General features: G+C 27.7%; 2 protein-coding genes across 4 annotated transcripts in view; one reads left to right on the forward strand and one right to left on the reverse strand.

Annotated features, from left to right (window-relative positions):
* The first annotated feature begins 572 nt into the window (after positions 1–572).
* LOC108750897 (ATP-dependent DNA helicase Q5-like) lies at positions 573–9462 on the forward strand. Its single transcript, XM_018490742.1, has 15 exons — positions 573–786; positions 922–1046; positions 1828–1992; positions 2179–2355; positions 2434–2613; positions 2692–2797; positions 2870–2981; positions 3056–3283; positions 3522–3713; positions 3811–3931; positions 4000–4089; positions 4160–4345; positions 4606–5695; positions 5788–5884; positions 9412–9462. The coding sequence occupies exons 1-14, from the start codon at positions 699–701 to the stop codon at positions 5835–5837; spliced, it is 2910 nt and encodes a 969-aa protein (XP_018346244.1). The 5' UTR covers positions 573–698; the 3' UTR covers positions 5838–5884; positions 9412–9462.
* Positions 9091–20522, reverse strand: part of LOC108750901 (scavenger receptor class B member 1-like) — a 51079-nt gene continuing 39647 nt past the window's right edge. For 2 of the 3 annotated variants that reach the window (XM_018490766.1, XM_018490756.1), the window contains 5 exons: positions 12893–13093; positions 12332–12556; positions 11597–11759; positions 10126–10370; positions 9091–9728 (listed from right to left, as the gene is read on the reverse strand). In XM_018490766.1, coding sequence (XP_018346268.1) covers positions 9432–9728; positions 10126–10370; positions 11597–11759; positions 12332–12556; positions 12893–13093 — 1131 coding nt within the window. In that variant the 3' untranslated portion in view covers positions 9091–9431. The remainder of the gene's footprint in view (positions 9729–10125; positions 10371–11596; positions 11760–12331; positions 12557–12892; positions 13094–20522) is intronic. The other variant, XM_018490774.1, reaches the window with a different exon arrangement.

Consider the following 20522-nt stretch of genomic DNA (forward strand, 5'->3'; position numbering starts at 1 on the left):
TATATATATACATATTTTATATATGTATATATAGATTTTGTGAAGATAACAGTAGAGATTTGGTAAAGAGCTTTAAGCTCGTATCAGGCTACCGATTCTGCACAAACTCGACTGCCAACCGACTAGAATGATCTAATTACAATTGATAGGCTGACTGACTGTGATTGATTCACTATAGATCAGAATTGGTAATCGAACATATAATAATTATTTAATTATAAAATAATCTTTTAAATTAAAAATATTATAAATGTAATTATAAGAATTTTCATACGCTGTGGTAGCAAAATGCTATTAATTGATTAAAAATGTTCCGTAAAATGATGGATTTCCAATTACTTCACAAAAAATTTGAGTTACATAATATTTTATCTGTCGCAGTGTGCTGCGCATAAAAAGTTGACTTTACCCACAGAAATATCGATGGATATATAGTTCTCTATTTGCACGCTTCATGCACATTGAGGCGCCAGTAGACGGATTTCATTTAAAACCTAACATTTAAGCTAACCTAATCTGACTTTCAGTAGCACTCGATTTACCTGATCAGTTGATCTGTATCCATGTGGCGCGTGATGTTGGCGAACATATTTGTGCTTGTTGAATACAATTAGATTAATCAGAAACAACGTACAACATTGTAAAGTCTGCCTTTTTTTTCCGTTGTTAAAAAAGATCGAAGTGAGTGTCAAGAAAGCATGTTGCTGAACGTCTTGAAATCGAAATTCGGTTATGACGATTTCAAAAATGACATTCAGAAGCAGGCCACTACGACTATTTACAAAGGTTTCTATAAAATGTTGATCCTTTTTAAATGATCTCTCTTAGCTGTAATATCTTCCATTCCCATGCATTTTTCTTTTTTTTTTTTATGATGGAATATTTCGTAAAAGCCAGTTTACAAAACGTTGACGATTTTAGGAAAGCAAGATGTATTTGTATGTATGCCTACGGGCTCTGGGAAGTCTCTCTGTTTTCAATTACCAGCGATAATGAAAGAGGAGAAAATTGCAATTGTCTTTTCACCGCTTTTGGCTCTAATGAAGGTATTTTTTGTACATTATCAATTGATATTTTTTTTATATATTTGTTTTTCATATAAAAACTAAAATCTAGAAATAGAAAAAGCAAAGCGTTATTAATATTTCTTTTACTTTCTGAGCTGACAGTGGATCTATTGAATCTATTCAATTATAAATCTCTGTCAAAAATGTCAATTTAATTTTCCTTACATCTGTAAAATTTGGACTTACTTTTATTAAAAATGTACTTATTATCCATTTTTCTTGTCATTTTTATTGCTACAAATTAATTAGTGCCTTTTAATTAAATTGAATGAGTCTTACAGACTCATTTATATTTGTCTAGGACTGATGAATTTATTATATACGTAGTCATAAATTTTGTAAAAAATGTTAAACAGTGTTATTAATACTTCTTTTACTTTTTGGAGCTGACAGTGAATCTATTGAATCTATTCAATTATAAATCTTTTTGTCAAAAATATCACTTCAATTTTCTTTACTTTTGGAAATTTGGATTATTCTTATTAAAATATATTCATTGTTAATACTCATTCTTTTTTTTATGTCATTTGATTACTTTAAATTAATTTATACCTTTTAATTAATATAAATTAAATGAGCCATGTAGATCCAGTTTCAATAATTATGTAACAGATTTTTATGTCAGCTCCAGAGTGTATAATACTTATATTATTAATATTGACACTTAATATTGATTGAATATATACATGAATGAAAACAAATATTTGAATGTATATATTTAAATGAAAACAATACTTGACTAGTGATTTAATTTTTTCAGAATCAAATAGACTTTTTGGTGAGTAAGAAAATAAATGCCTGCTCTTTGAACTCTACTACTTCCAGCAAAGAGAGAAATGCCATTATGAAAGATTTACTGTCAGATGCGCCAAAGATAAAATTATTGTATGTCACTCCTGAAATGGGAGCACAACGTCATTTTCAGGTATTTTCCTGGTTTTAGATCTTTTATATTAGTCGAAAGAAATATCTATATTATTTTATATCTTATCATGTTTGTATATATGATAAGGAATAATCCTAAATTATTTCAAAAGCTAATTGGAAAGACGATGTTTCAAGATTTTGATTTGGATTCTTTAATCTTTCTCATTGTGAATTTAATTTATAGGAAACTATAATTCAAATGCAAAAGAAAAAAACACTTTCGTATTTTGTTATTGACGAAGCTCATTGTTTAAGTGAATGGGGTCATGATTTTAGACCAACTTACAGGCAATTGGGAACTTTTAAAAAATTGTGTTCCAAGATACCTATGATTGCATTAACAGCAACTGCTTCAAAACAGGCAAACTATCTAAGAAAATATTAATATTTATATTTGACAGTTATTACATTAGAATAACATTATTGAATATTGTTGCAGGTAAAGGATGATATTCTTCAAAGCTTGCATATGAAAGATGCAGTGATATTTTCTCAACCGGTATTTCGTGCTAATTTATATTATGACATATGGTTTCAAGAAATGTTAGACAAACCATTTATACACCTAAAAAACTTTATTTTGGATGCACTTGGTCCCTTAGATAATTCTATTCCTATGGTAAGTTAAATTCTAGTATTGTTACCGTCATATTCTATGAATTATACAGATTAATATAGATCCTCTTCGTATTTTTAGCATAAAAGAAATTGTGGTATCATTTATTGTAGAAAAAAAGAAGCGACTGAAATTGTTGCGCATAAATTAACTCTTGCCGGTATTTCTACGCTTGCGTATCATGGAAGTATGTGATTATATAGCATGCTAATACAAACTTGTAAAAAAATAATGTTATTTTATTGTAACACTTGAATAGGCTTAAAAACTCAGGAACGTAATGAAGTACAAAATAAGTGGACAGCGGGTGAAGTATCTGTTATCGCGGCAACATGTAGTTTCGGGATGGGTGTCGATAAGGGATCTGTTAGGTAGTTTCGATATTTTCGAAAAATAATATTACACGCTAAGGAAAATAATTTATTTATTATATGGATACGTTTAGATTTGTAGTTCATTGGACAGTGCCTCAGAATATTGCAGCATATTATCAAGAATCAGGAAGGGCGGGCAGAGATGGGAAGCCAGCATTCTGCAGGATTTATTTTAGTAATGAAGAATATGGGCCTATTTCATTCCTTATCAAACAGGAAATTACCCATAAGAATTCCGATCTTGTCAAAATTAAGTGGCAGAATTTTGAGAAAAGTATTGCATACTGTCTAGAGGCAAAGTACGATCTTTATTTGTATGTGTGTATGTTCTCAAGAATTTAATTATAATATCTAAAATGCAAAAAGGCCTATTTTTTAAAAGCTTTTAATGTTACATATTTTTCGAATATTTTAAAATAAAAAAATGAATATATTATAAATAAAATATGATTTGAGATATTTTGGTTGCTTCAAGAATCGCTTGGCATTAAGTTAAGTTTATTGTAAATAATGATACTTGCGTACTATTATCTGTAGGTGTCGACACGCAGTATTTTCTAAGTATTTTGGGGATTCTCCACCATCTTGCAAAAATAGGTGCGATGTTTGTAAAGACAAGGATGAGGTACAAGCAAGGATTGCTCAATTTGAGATGTGTCAGACTAGATCTAACAAATCGCGAAGTAATGTAGGCAGTGTAATACAAATAGGCTACAGTGATGATGAAATGTATGTAAAAAATTGTTTAAATAATTTACATCTGCAACAAACATATTTTCGATTATAAAATGGTGGCTCTAAAATGTTTATAATTATATAACGGTAGGGATACGTTTAATGAATCGCAAGAATCGAGGGAGAGTATAATAGCAGCTGAAAAACGAGAAAGAAAAGAACTTATTACGGAGCAGTTTGCACTTCGGCGTGGTACGGCTAAAGAGGATGAAGTAAGTGTATATGTTTGAGAGTAAATTTTTTAAATACAATTTTCTGTCTTTTTATTTATTTTCCATAGGTGAGGCGACAGAACATTAAGGATGCGAAAGTGGCGCATGTTCGTGCAGCTAGTAGTACAGATAAAAAAATAAAGGGTTTAACGGTTCAAGTAAGACATTATGCTTTTTTTATATGAAATGTTACTTTTACATAATTTTTATTTTTCTCTTTGTTTAAAGATACGAGAACATTTTTACAATGAATTGAAAACAGCATTACTTGAAAATTATCAAAATTTGTATACAGAAATTAATGCAGAACGGTTTGAAGAGAAAAATATGCTTGATGGGGCTAATAGTATAGAATATAAAATATTTTCTAATTCTAAAGTACCAAATAAATACAAATTTGATATGTCTAGATTGGTATGTAATATTTTCTATAAATATTTTTATATATTTTTTATAATTATTTTTTAAGTTTTTAGGTGCGCGCGCGCGCGTGCGCACGCACGCACGTAAAAGATAATACCAATAGAAATTAAAAGACGTGAATAAATATATGAATTGTTTTATACTAAATTTTTTGTAGAACAGAAAATGAAATTAAGATTAGAAATGAAATTAATATATTTATTATTTTAAATATGAATATTTTTTGTTTTATTTGTTTTATATTTATACAGATTTCATCGGTACGAAAATGTACTGATAATAATACTGTGTATGAAGCAGTGAGTGACTATAATGAGATTGAATTTCGTAACTCCGAATTTAACTATTCTAATAATATCGACGTAACCAATAGTGAACAAATGACAGATACAGTCAATATAGAATTTACCGGAAATACTTATTTGTCGAGTAGTCATAAAGAGATTTTTCCTTCTACTTTTAAAACTGCATCAGAGATCATAAATGAAGAAAGATTATCTACTTTAGAGAAAGATAGAAAGGCTCATTCTTTAGAATTATCTGCTCATAATAATGCACAAAGAAGTACATCCAAAAATGATAAATTACAGATGCAAATGTCAGGTTTTGTTTGTGCGCGAAAAATTCACGAAGGCAATATGATTAATTCTAATACAAGTTCTTCTAAGTCAAAAGTTCGTAGAAGCAAGACAGATAAGACTGTAAAAAGAGTAGCTAAAACAGTTTATGAGCAGATTTTAGCACAGTCATCATCAAGGAAGACTATGGAAGAAAAGAAAGATGTTCCTCCTAAAACAGAATTGAAAGTAGATAATGTTAATTCTATTAAAACTAAGAATGAAGTTAAAAGCGAAAGTAAAAATAAAAGGAGCTATGAATACGTTGAATGTCACGAGAATGACATAAAATCTGCTAAGAAAAAAAGGATTGTACATGACGATCATGTCGATAAAACTAGTGATAATATATCGGATAAAAATAACGATAAAAAGATTTTAAACGACAAAATCATGAAAATGATTAGAAAAAGTACAGATACAGTTATTAATACTACAAATGATAATTTATCGAGAACGACACAAGAAAAGCATTTTGAAATAAAAACTAATGTGGAATTAAAAAGAAAAGAGGAAACCACACATTTATCTCGTTCAAAACCTCACAAAAATAGTAGTAACAGACCGAAAGTACCTGCAGATAAAGCTACACAATTTAAAACGGCAGAAATTTTAAAGTCATATCTAATGAAGTACTATCCGTCAGAACGGCTTCCAGATAGGGCGACATTTACGAAAACTTGCAGAGAAATGCATTATAATATGCTACATAAGAAAATATTTGGTACGACAAGCTTAAAAGTTTATAATATAATTTTATAGAATGTTTTGAATTTTAGAACATTTGCAATTTATAAATGATATCGTTGATTTTAGATAAAGAAGGAATACACGACTTTGTTGTAAATTTTATGAATCAGTCTTAAATGTGCTTATTTCACGTTTAACGTGTTCCTATCTGCTGATCTGCTGAGTAAGTGACAGGAGTAATATGCTGTTTATAATCGATACATTTAATTATGAATAAATTTTTCTATATGTATTTACAAAATTTTCATATTGTATTTATTAAATATTTTTTTTTATTATATATGGTTAATTGTATTTATTCATATAAAATTAAACAAAAATAAATTTCTTAGGAGTTTTTGTTGAAACATGTGATCATGTGTAAATTCGTGATTAAGACTTTTATTTTAATATTATTTATTTATAAAACGCAAAGAGGATATTTTCGGAAGAGAAACAAATTTTGTATAATATCAATATATATATATATATACATGTGTGTGTGTGTGTGTGTGTGTGTGTGCGCGTGTGCGCGTGTGCGCGCGCGCGTGTGTGTGTGTAATATTATTTTAATAGCTTAGTTATCATACATGGATCTTCTTTTCATTAAATTTATGTTATACTTCATAAATGTAAAAAAGATGCTTTCTCAAAAATTTGTCATACCCGCAAATATTACGAAACTTACTTTCATTTCTAAGTATTTTATTAAATATGTGAGCACATTCTTAATTGTAGTTATATTAAATTTATATTTCTATAATGTTTATAATAAATAAGGCAAGATATTTTTTAGAGAAAAAATTTCTCGTAGGAATATATTGTTATACTTACATTTATGATCTATACATATATTAAAAAATACTTGTTTCTTCGTTCCTATGATCTACATTAAAAATGATTTTTGCTCCCTTATAGTGCATAATTTTCTGGTTTTTTACAAAAAATAAATGTATAAAAAATTTGTTTCTTTTTATAAACAATAAAGATACATACGATCTTATCTATATTTTTTAAATTTGTTTTTAGTATTAGAGATATATGCGAAATTTTAAATATAACGTCTCATTGTCAATGCACATTACATATTTAATAATTCACAAATTATTTACATATTTACATTGGTAAAAAGATTCAATGCGACATACATTAGGTATTATTATATAACTACATACTCGTTATGTCACATTACGGAAACAGATAAAAATTATTTTCACTCCTATTTTAGGTGACAAATTAAAACTTCGGCGTATTAATTATCGTATCATCCGATCCACAAATTATTAGAATTAATATAGGGCATTTAAAGTGTATAATCTATGTAACTATTGTACATATCATTTAAAAAAAATCACTATGTGTTTTTTTCTTTCTATTACCCTTATTTTTCTCATTATTTAGATTTTATTATTTTGTGCATATTAAAACATGTTTTAAAAAAAAAATTTATGAGATATTTAAGATATTTTATATTTTATGTCAAAATGTGCTATAAATAAAGTATGATATATCTCGTGAACTATTAATTTTTCAATATTTCTATCTTAATTCTTTCGTATGCAGAATAGTTAAGAGAATCTTATATTATATAAAAAAATATTTTATTTAAAAAAGTGGAGGCGACCTTGTGACTTTTGGAAAAACGATTTTAAAAAGAAATGGTTTTATTATTATTTGTCTTCCTTGAAATGATACAACTTTTATCTGAACATATTTTTGACGCATACTTTTCGGGATAATAGCTTGTAACACTTTAAATGCCCCATCCTGTATAAGATAATTTATATTAAAAAAGATGTAAAGTTGAATAATCTACTGAATGATATTTAAATCGGTTTTGATCCTCTCCACATGTTTTTATAATGAGATTGCGTTATTGACAATCACGGATTGTTGCCCATGTGGAGAGGAATCCATGATATAGCCCATGATGTGACGTAGGCCCTATCTGAGATCTCTAGATATACAGAGTAGTTTGCTTTATTAATACTACTACTTGGAATATCTTTATTTTAGAATTCTATCGACTATTATTTGATAAATGGCAAGTTTCTAGTAAATACTTTTTTTCCCTAAAACAAGAGAAAAGAGTACAAAAAATAGAAAAAGTAAATGAATTAAAATAGTTGATTCCAAGCGGTAACATTAAATAGATTAATTTGCATATGGATATTCTACAATACATACGCATTTAAAAAGTAATCATCGATTTTGCCTAAAGAGTTAACATTGTTAAATGCTATGATTCTTTTTAATGTAATTCTCTTTAGTTTGTTGTTTTTTAACGTTGTTAAAAATTTATTAAATTATCCCTAGTTCTAAATATACATTATATAATAATTGAGCGATTGTCAATTTAATGTCTGTTAATTGTTTAAATTTGAGCTTGGCGATTAATGTAGCAATATATTCCTCTAATGTCGATATAATATCTTTCGCTATGTCTCTATATAGGTATCTATATTATAGAATTCTTCTCTATATTATATCATATTTAAGAAAATACTATTACAAAATATGAAAGCAAAATAAAACAATCACAGACATGATTATTAGCATGTCATGTTATTTACTTACAGTAATTAAAGTTTACTTAGAAATAATGAAGCACCCTTGGTATAATGAATATATGAATATATGGAGTACCTTTATGTTATAATTTTGTAATTCTAATTAGAAAATTTCAGAAATTTCTTTAGAAATGTTTACGCAGATTATACTTTTTTAAAACTAATCGAAAATTCTTATTCATTTTATTTAGAAAAATTAATATAGAAAAGTAAAGAATAAAAGTAAAATAGAAAAAATTATGTCGCTATGCCGATTATGCGATTAAAATGAAATGATTCTGTCCGATTGCATGATTGAAATGATATGAATCAGCGCTTACAATGAAGAAATAGCTCCGATGTAATAGCAACATTATATGTCTCTTTCTTTTCTTCCCCTTTTTATTTTATTCTAATTTTATGCAATATCTTATTATAACTGTAATATGTAACAACATTTTTTTTGCCGATCTTTATATCTAATCGAAGTTAAATATCTTGAAATAAATTGAATGTGTTATTCTTTCATTAAAAAGTTTAAAATTACATTTTTTAAAGACGTTTTTAAATTATATAAAGAATTTAAAAAAAAAATTGAATTTTCTAAGAATTTCTTTAACAAGCAAAATTTCATTACAACGATGTAGATAACTTATGTCGTTTGTATAATTATTACATAACATTACATGAACTATGTTGTGAGCAAGAAAGTAGTTTTGTTTAATACTAAACTATAGATAGACAAATAACATTACTACTAAAATTGTGTATTTTATGTTAAGTTTATGCTATAGAGAAACAATTTTGATAAACTGGTTAATGATGGTTAATGATGGTTATTGAAAATATGAAGTACAGAAAATGATCAGATGCAGATTTCGAAAAATACTTCCGTTAATTATTAACAATCAGATAATCAAAACTATAGAAATGGAAGTATTGGTATGAATTGATTTTATCAGAAACTAGAGATTAAATCAAATGATGTGACTTTGGATACCCTGACACTTAACATGTATGCGGGCATCTAATAATATATAAAGTATGATATAGTATATAAATATAGTAAAATAATATACTTTACTTTATTTGCACACCAACTAATAAGGATAATGGCCAGAAAGCTATTGAAGAAATAATGTATTGTCCCTTCTCATTATAGCTCGATCATTATACCTATAATTACACCATCGTCAGATTCGGATCGCCAGAGGTCAAAAGCGTGCTGTACACGTCTATGTCTTTCACCTTCGGATCAATTTGCTTGTCCGTCTGTATCTTTCGTCGCTTTCTTTTCATTTCCAACCATTCTGATGATGATTTCTTCGTCTGGTGAAACAGTATCCTCATGATGCACCAAGCAAGCAACACCGCTCCGGAAAGGAACAGCAAATACATCGATACTTCCGTCAGAATTGGCATAAAATTCAGGTAAAACCAAAAACGGAGGCTCATACTTAACGGTAATTTGTACATTCCCTGAAAAGAAAAGATTATATTTTATTATTTTTTATACGTTCGATATAATTTCGCGAAATAAAAAAAATTGCTGATATTGCAAAAATCAAAATACATAGTCCATCCATATTAACGCTATAAATGCTTTGAGGCATTCTTTAATTAATTTAATTGATCAATCAAATGTTTCGAAACATTTGTAGCATTAGGACTGTACCCATAATTAATTAATACGGAAGTAATTAAAACTTACTCTTTTGATCCTTTAGAAGACAATTTTAAAGAGTAGAACGTTAAACTAAATCAATTAACATGTATGCAATTAAATTAATTAAGTCAAAAAAATCAATTAAATCAATTAAATTAGTTTAATTATTAAATTAAATTAATTAAATTTTGCAATATTTTCTGTACTTACAATTTCGAACCACAGTAATGGAATTGTCATATGGGAGAACTTTTCCACTCTAGCCATGCGTCCGATATCCTGTAGTGCCATGTTAATTTGAAATCGGCATGCCAAATTCATGGGTGTCCCGGACTTCGGCTGAATGTAGAAATAAGATTCATGCAATTCCTTATTGGGTTCTAATCCTTCGATGGCTTCTAGAAGCGATGGGTCACTCTTGTAAAAATGTGGATACGACAAGGCAATTGGAAATCCTATATAAAAATAAGGAAAATTTTATAGTACATTAACACACTTTTTATTGACAGATCTTGTATTTTGAACACGAAAATTTGCTTGTAAATCGTTGGATTACATGAGACGTAAAACACAGATATTTTCGATTCTCCTAAAATGTTTCGTGTCTCTCAGTGGAAGCAGTTTACTTACTTTATGACGTAACCAACGTGACATAATTTTATTATCATGAACGCGACTCGATCGTTTGTCACATTTTATCGGAATAAATGCATTAAAGACGAACTTTCTGAATTTGCTTGTCGAGATAAATAATTCTAAACATATAAATTATCTCTATTTTTTTTCCTTCACTCGCGTCCTAAATTGGAATTTGCTGATTTTTATTGCAACATGACCAAAGCAATCGGAATCTCATAACACTTCAATAAAGACAAGTACCGCAACTGTAGTAAATAATAATGCGACATGAGAATTGATGCATATCGAAATTCCATTCTCTCTCAAGTCTATCACTTATAAAAGACACTCGGCAGTGAAATGACTGAGGCATTTAATAAATTATATAAGAGGTAAGGATGTTAATGATATGTATTGATCAATTAAATATGCATCAAATGTGCATTAAGTATAATAATTTATTCATCGGAGAGAAGTTTAATCCGACTTCAATTTGGAACATCTATTATATTATTATTATTATTATTAGGCGTTAGGAACTCGAAAGCTCATTGCCGCAAATACCAAATCCCGCCACTGTTCCCGTCCCTGAGCAAGATCCCTCCATTTGTGACCCTCGTACCCCATTTCGTTAAGGTCCATTCTAATATTATCTTCCCATCTACGTCTTGGTCTACCCAATGGTCTTTTCCCATCCGGTTTACCAATTAGTACTTTATACGCAATTCGATTCTCATCCATACGCGCCGCGTGACCTGCTTAATCGACGCGATTTTATGACATTAATAATATCCGGACTATTATATAATTGATGTAATTCTGCGTTGTGTAATTTTCTCCAAATTAGAATTTACAGAACGATTATTTTACCGGTAGTCCTTTATGGCAGCGAAGCGTGGTCACTTACGTTACAAGACGAGAAAAGATTTAGGGCTTTCGAAAATAAAGTACTTCGAAAAATCATCGGGGCAAAACGCGATGAGGAAACGGGCGAATGGAGAAAATTACATCTATTATATTAAAGAATAATTTATTGAAATTAATTAACGTACTGCTATCTTACCATAATAACAATCGGTTACATCAATTAAGCCGGGCTTTAGACAGAATCCTTTGCGACAGAAGCATTTATTTTCTGGATTTACTGCTCCGTTATCCAATTCATTCTCCATAAATGTGTATTTGTATGTGTCTAAACCTTGCTGCGTTTTTTCTCCAATTCGTACCTTTGGAAGAGATATTATTGTAAAGGGATGTTCTTATAAAAAGAAATTTTAAAATTTTTGTAAATGAGGTACTATCATATTTTAAATATTTTATTATAATAATACAAATTTTTTATATTATATTATTAATTACTCACATTTAAAAATTGCTAATGCAAAATTTATATTACACTATAAATAAACCCAGTTTTTGATAATAAAGGTTTTTTCTGATACTGATAAAGATATTGAGATAAATATTTAAATAGCTTCTACATAAACGGAAAAAAAAAGTTTAATATTTTAATGAATTTTTAATTTAAAAAAACAGTTCTTAACATTATAAATTAAAATGCAGAAATAAAGAAAGACAATAAAAAAACAGGTCATCCTTGAGGAAAGATTGTCGAGTTGTGCTTGAGGGATAGATCCGTCAATTGCATAAGAATAATTTACGAGCATTCTATATAAGGGAAGAAAGTCAATAATAGAAGAAATAACATTACACGCGAATCGCATGACTTGGCAGAAAATTCTTAGTCGAACTGTTTAACTATTTTGCTGCGTGATGTGATTGCAATGATCAAAATTACCAAGCGTGCACTTCGGCAGAGGCTCTTGCGAAAGAAGAGGAGTGTGTCGTTAGGCTCTATGTAGCTCGGAAACTTAACACCATCGCTCGCGCCTTGCACATTCGCGCATTTACCAGTCCATTGCGGTAAGTTCACGTCCCCATTATATTTATCGATCAAGCCTATCAATCGTACATCTGTTTCTCCCGTGTACACCGTCTCAAAATCGCCATCGAAGTCATACATCTGCAAAGTGTAATAAATGCAAAATTTTTATTATCATAAGGCTTATATTCCAGATTGAATTTCATTATTAGAACATTATTTAAAAAAATTAGAAAAGAAAACGTTTGCGTTAACAAAATACACAAATTTGAAAAAAAGTATTTGATAAACATGATGTCTTAAGTCTAGTCGAGTTTTATATATTTGTAAAAAATGCAAATAATTAAACATTTTTTTTAATTATGTCAAGGAAAAACTATGTTAACTTCAAAAAAATATATTATTATAAATATTACTTATATATGGTCAATTGTATACCTATCTCATATACTTCAGAAATTGTTGCTTATTTCTTACCCTATCGATTAATCCCAACTTATCGAACTTAATCCAGGAGGGCATTAAATGATTGCCAAGAGTGACGAGAGTCGATTGGTAACCAAACATGAATTCATGTGCGGTCATTTGAACAAGGGGGTTAGTGTCCGTTTGACGGATCAGCATGTTAAGACCCCACCTGGATAAATATGAGGCATCTTTCATGACGTTCGTAATACTCTGCAATAATAGAAAAACAATGAAAAATGTATAATTGGACAAAAAAAATGTATAATATAAACTATTATTCTAACGTGAAGCAAATATACTGTTCCATTAAAATAACTAACTCCATTACTCCAGTACAATAAGCTGACATTGAGATTATATAATTACACTTTGTGTATTTATTACTTGCGTGCACTGATATAAGATCAAGTTGTTGACTCCACTTATCATTTTTCTCTTCTTTTCTCATCATTCCATTAACAAAGTAGGAAGTATAACTTTTGTTTGATTAGCAACAATTTTTAAATGCATAATAAAACGATATTACGCAAAAAGCAAATTATTTTATAGAATAAAAAATACGTACATATTTACATTAGCAATATAAAATCCTATATTTTAGATTTAAGTTATTAAGAAGATTATAATTATCTTTGAAAGATAATATATGAACATGAACTTAGATGTGTTTAGCAAATTATTAGATTGTAAATTACATGATAAATCGTATCCGTTATATTGCCGGATCAATGACATGTTCCCTATTGATATTTATTGCGTGTCATTATAATATGTTGCTCTTTATCGAATTAAGTGTGACATATCAATAGTCTTCAATAGTGGAAAGAATCAATGTAATCGTAATCTACAGACGTTCTTCATCCAAGCGATTGCCAGGGTCATTGGCTTTATATTGATAATGCGGCTAACATAAATAATTACATGTAGGAGGTTTAACCAGTTTCCATCTAACAGTTTGCAAAATCCTAGAACTGTTGTTCCATATTTTACAATGTGCTTTTAAATTGTGCTTGAAGTTGCATGCAAAACTTTTTTAATGAAAAATAAGTAAGAATTTAAAATAAAAATAGAATAAAAATAAAAGTCAATAATTAGATAAAAGGACTGATGAGAGTCAGACGGATCTCAGAGTGTAATATAAATTAATAAACAAAATTTATTTAAATTACATAAATTTGAACATTATGGCTCAATTTTTGAATCATCTTCAGATTCATATATACAATATTTAAAAATAACTTCATAAAAAAATAATGCTAAGTTTGTGTTTTGTTAATGTTTCAATAGTATGTATTTCATTGGTAATGTAGCAATTAAATTCCATTATTATTATAAAGCATAGTTAAAAATCATATTATTATTAAAAATTTAATTAAAAAAATATTTTTTTGAAAACTTATTACAAAATAAATCTAATAGCACAAAAGATTAATTCTTTCAGAAAATATACAAAAAAAACTAAATTTTAATAAATATTTGTTTAAACAGTTCTAAATAAATATTTATTAAATGTATAAAAATATTTATTTATTTGTTACAAATTAATTTGATTAAACTATCATTTTTTTATTAAATAAATATTTATTTATTGTAAGTAAATTGTTTGCTTACAATTAGTACTATTCAAAGAAATACTTTAGTAAATTTTTTTAGTATAGATTCTTAAAAAACTTGTTTTTAAGGTAAAAATTTTAACCGTCAATTAATTATTTGTTTCTTGATGAAAATCAATTTTATAAATATAAATTTTAATAGATATATGAGACAATAATTAAGAATATTTGTATGTATTTATCCTGATTATGCCATTAAATTTTGAAGAGACAATATAATTCGGTATAGTAATCAATGTCAACAGACAATGGCTACTGCATGCAATAGAAAAGCTGCATATACGAAACGCTTTCTCTCGTGCGACCTTTTAAACAGATAAGAGTGTGTTTACGGCATATCTATTACTTTTAACTGACGGCTTTACAATTTGCCTGTCCACGAAGAATGTATTGCTTAAGCGGATTCTTCATAAAACACAGTTCACTGCACCTCTTGCGCATTGAACAGCGAATTTAATTAAATGTTGAGATTTCATTTTTTCATGGATGTGCAATAACTTTAAAGTAATTATCGTACCGGAATAACAGGTGGATTTACATAATATATAAAATGTAAATAACACTGTAATACAAAATCATTTTGCATCAAAATTTTTGTAAAAAAGTTATAATTTAATTATTTATCTCTTATTTGAGAAACAAATCGTTGCAGAATCATGTTTGTAGGAACGTTTGTTTGGAAATGATTTAACAGTAGCACATGATTTATGATTTCGTCAATTAGTGTAACAAAATCTTATATAAATAATTTCTGATTTCATTTAAAATGCATTTATTTTGTTAATTTATTTAATAATTAATTTTACGTTTTTATAAAGATATAATATTAGGTGTAGTAAACGCGAAAAGAAAAAGTTAAATATTATATGTATTACGTTGCCACTGATTTCAAATAAATTGGAGTTCATTCATTATCTATAATATTAGGTTTAATAAAAAGTCATCGCATTTTTTTAAAAGACATCTATCAGTAAAAACCGCAATTACTTTCTTACCAACAATATAAATATATCTTAATAGAATAAAGTTTCAGCTTTAAAAATCTCTTTTTTAAATTATACGATACGACAATTTTTAATGGAGTTATGAGCAATTAAAGTCAAAATAATTTTTTTATTTAATCCGCGATAACTCAGTAATCAAAAGTCGTAGGAATATTAAAAAAAAACGATTTTGTAGGGAAAGTATCAAGCTTTCACGATAGGTAATCGAAAATTTTCTCAAATTCGTTTTGAACACGTTACAAATCCACAAAGTGAGAAGAAAATTTTTCGTCTTTTTCAGCTCGTAGTTTTTGGTATGTAAAAATTATCAAACTCATATAAACTTAAAAAATGTGATAAGCTTTTAAAAGTAGAGATTTCAAGCTTTAAAACCCTTTTTTTAAATTTGAATTTCATTCATTATTGACGAAGATATTGTATATACAACTTTGAGCTAAAAAATACGCGATGACTTTTTACTACACCTAATATATTTAATTTGTTTAGATCATTCACAGATCGCACATTTTATAAACATCCCTTTTATGTCCATTTTACATTTGCGCGTTTATGAAATGAACGTATCGATCATGTGGATCCGATTTTGGACATTATTAACTAAACGTCCATAGGATATATGTACATAAGATAGTTCGTATTCAGTGTAGTCCAAAGTTGTGACAAATGGATGTCTAGTGAACATCCGGATGATCAAAATCATTGGACGTCCATATGCTTTCTGGGTACTATATATAGGAAATATCTGTTATGATAATTCTGTACGAATAAATTAATAGATCAAGCTTTTAATGAAAAAAATAACTTCTTGATGATATTAATGGCTTTTGATATTTACTACAAACTCATTGTTGCTTCTGCATGTTTTGAAAAAAAAAAAAACATTTTGCATAAAATGACATAATTGTAAATATAAGAATAATGATCATACACATATCTTTAGAGAAAATTAATTAACGGATATAAATTTGATTTTTAAATATAATGTGAGTACTTATCGGATCATATTTTTTTGTCGCTCGTTAAGTTTTTTTGATGATATCAATGGCTTTTGATATTTACTACAAACTCATTGTTGCTTCTGCATGTTTTGAAAAAAAAAAAAAAAAAATTTTGCATAAAATGACATAATTGTATAAGAATAATGATCATACACATATCTTTAGAGAAAATTAATTAACGGATATAAATTTGATTTTTAAATATAATGTGAGTACTTATCGGATCATATTTTTTTGTCGCTTGTTAAGTTTTTTTGATGATATCAATGGCTTTTGATATTTACTACAAACTCATTGTTGCTTCTGCATGTTTTGAAAAAAAAAAAAAAAAAATTTTGCATAAAATGACATAATTGTATAAGAATAATGATCATACACATATCTTTAGAGAAAATTAATTAACGGATATAAATTTGATTTTTAAATATAATGTGAGTACTTATCGGATCATATTTTTTTGTCGCTTGTTAAGTTTTTTTGATGATATCAATGGCTTTTGATATTTACTACAAACTCATTGTTGCTTCTGCATGTTTTGAAAAAAAAAAAAAAAAAATTTTGCATAAAATGACATAATTGTATAAGAATAATGATCATACACATATCTTTAGAGAAAATTAATTAACGGATATAAATTTGATTTTTAAATATAATGTGAGTACTTATCGGATCATATTTTTTTGTCGCTTGTTAAGTTTTTTTAATTGTGACAAGTTTCATGATTACGATAATGAACGCGAGAGTGTGAGTTTTGCATTTTACACATCTACATATACTGGTTTGCGTAAATCAGTATAAATAAAAATATACTTACAATTAATTATGCTTTACTGAGCAGTTATTGTTCTAATTAACTTGTATTTATAATATATAGTATAAGTGTTCACAAGATTGCTTTTTACATATTATTTAGTACTAAATGTTGAGACGATTCTTAGAAGTACATTTTAAACTTTATATGAAATTTATATAAAATTGTTTTACAATGAGACGCGTCTTATGATCTTTAAATATCTATATGTAGTTAAATATGTAGTTTTACTCACTGAGTTTGGCTCACTGTATTATTTATTCGGTGAAATATGGAGCACATTTTCATGTGATCTGTTTTGATAGTGTTAATAATAAGAACAATGGGTGCATTCTTGCTATTAAGTTTATCATTTCGACATCTTTTTACGAAAAAAGAATGTCGAAATGATGCATTGTCGACAAGAATGCACTCATTGTCTCTTTTCATCATTATTTTTATTAAAACAATTAATTTTGGAAATTTATTTAAAAAATTATATTATATAAAAATGACGCTATATTTTCGAAAAACAAATAATTTTGAAATCAATAAAAGAATAATTACCGATGAAAATGTGATTAAAGTTTGAAATTGAAAATCTCGTTATTAGCCTTGTGCAAATATTGTTTGCTAATAATAATTGAATTTTACTGAGTTAATAATAATTGAATTTCACTGAATAACAATTTCATTATATAAACAAATAATAGTATTTAAAATCAATAAAATGATTAAATTAATGTCGAAACACTGAAAGTTATATTATCGATTTTGCGCAAATATTATTCATTAATAATAATCAAATTTCTCTTTTAAGGTGACGGTGGAAAGAACATTAGCTTACGTTTCTTTAGCATTGAATGTTGTCTTTCTAACTTTTCACGACTTCTTGAGCGCGCAAAGCAAATGTGACAAGTTTCTCGAGGATGCATCCCACGAATGGAAATTTTTCGTAAGCGGCACATTCTAGAGAAATCTGCGTCACGTTAAAGAATACGTCATATGGAATATTTAATTGATTCACGCGGTAAAATATTATGTAAAATTCACGTGAATCGAAGAGCGCGAGTTCTTATCTCTTGCGTAATATCTGATTGTGAGTTATGTCCATATTGTGTTACAGTTCTATTAATTATACGGATATGATATATAGTACCGTGAAAGTAATGTGTAATCGTTAGATGATCTTGAAGTAGGCAATCGATTGCGAACACGGATAAATATTTATGAGTAAAAATTCGTCTGCTTAATTTGCATTCTAAATTTGGATTGATCGGCGAAACAATAAAGTTTAACAGAACGCGTTTGCTGAAAGAATATTACACGGTTTTCTAACTAATAAACTAATCATTGCAAAATCATGCGTATCCGAGAAAACGCGATGTCACATTATATAAGAATGGAATGTACCTATCGTCAATAAACTCGCGCACATAATAAAGTTCTTCAGTCTCTCCGGGAATAGAGGGGCTTTGCGAAACCGATCGTAATTAACGGTTTGTTAAAAAATTTACGACGTGCTAGATCGTGTCATATCGAATAAATGAAATGCCGTAGAAATGCCTTGAAGAAGTTTAAGTTTCCATTGAACTTTGGTTGCATCAGCGTGGGTCAGCACTAACTCAAGATCAGAATATACAGACGTTTAATGTCGATGACTAAGTTGTTTGATATTGCAATCGAAATATGTTTTATATTATTATTTTTCGCATATGTATACTATTTTTTGTCCGAAGCATTTCGCAGTCCGAATATTTATTAAATTTAATTTATCTTTATTGCAAAAATGCAGCAAGAGATCGATAATATTAAAAAGTAATATAAAAAGAAAGAATTTTTATAAATTTGCATTTACATATATGTATATATACATGTAAGATACATATTTGCATGTGTATAAAGCATACATATTATTAAATTAATTAATAATTAAACTTTATAACTTATTATACATATATGTATACGAATGATTATTAGATATTTAATAAAACTGTTAGCAACTAAAAATTTCTACTTATTAATATTATGTTAAAAAATATAGCAGGTTGTTTGTATTTAAAAAGATAATACTCTAATTACATCATTGACATAAAGAATGGAATTGATTACAATCTAAAATTAGTAAATATGCAGTTATAAACTGCGGTGAAAATATGAGTTTTTGTTCCTGCACTTATTATTTCATATTTATTGCACTATTTTTATTTAAGTTACTATATGTCAAGTAATACTTATACATAAGAGTTCGGTTTCTTTCATCATGAACTTTATGACCGATATATCGTATTATTTATCTGGTTAAGACTTATATAATTCTTTTTATTATGTTTATTGTCACGTTTCGGTATGCACGCTTATATACGCGATATTGAATAATATTTGATAAATTTTTGGTAATCTTAGACATCGAGTCAGATATGTTGAACGTGTCGTGAATGCATAAAGCATGTTCTTCGAATAATTACATTCTTTTCGATAATTGGACGTTTTGAATCACATGATGAGTATGCAGGAAATTTTGTTCAATGTCTTATTGATTTATTTGTAATATCTTAAATACTTAACTGTTAATCATCTCTGCAGATAATTAGCTGTAGTTTAATTATTCTTTAATTGCATGTATTAATCACAATCTATGCATCATCTAAAGTCATGACACATTCTTCTTTTACGATTAGCAATAAATAAATTTTAAAGTCTGTTCCGTAACGGCATGGCGTATAAAAAATTGTAAGCCATAAACTGTAAGAGAATCTCTTTATTGTCACAGTAGAAAACGTAAGGCAATAATGTAAGTAGTATAATAAATAAAAAAATATTGATTTGATTATTACTTTCGTTTTCTTGCTTACGAAAATTTGTGATATATAGAAAACTAATTCTTGAGAAATATAAAAATATAAATTAAAAAAGATTTAATATCTTGAAAATAATTTGTCTGCGCTCAAAATGAAGTAATATTATATCAGAACAAAACTCGGCATGCTCACTAAATTTTATAGAAATATATGAGGGACAATTATAGCTTCCCCTTTATTAGTCAAACTCAAATAAAAAATATAAAAAATATGAATTAGTAACTGCCATGTTCCCGTTTGTGACTCTGAGTTCGGTGCGGTAAAAATACTTACCGTATACAATATTTATTTATTTTTTTATTTTACTATGTTAATTTATAAATCTTATAATAGGTGATTTTTGTAAATTTGTTCATATTGAATTCGAATCCGC

Source organism: Trachymyrmex septentrionalis, unplaced genomic scaffold (genome assembly GCF_001594115.1).
Source record: "Trachymyrmex septentrionalis isolate Tsep2-gDNA-1 unplaced genomic scaffold, Tsep1.0 scaffold11, whole genome shotgun sequence".
NCBI classification, from domain to species: Eukaryota; Metazoa; Arthropoda; class Insecta; order Hymenoptera; family Formicidae; genus Trachymyrmex; species Trachymyrmex septentrionalis.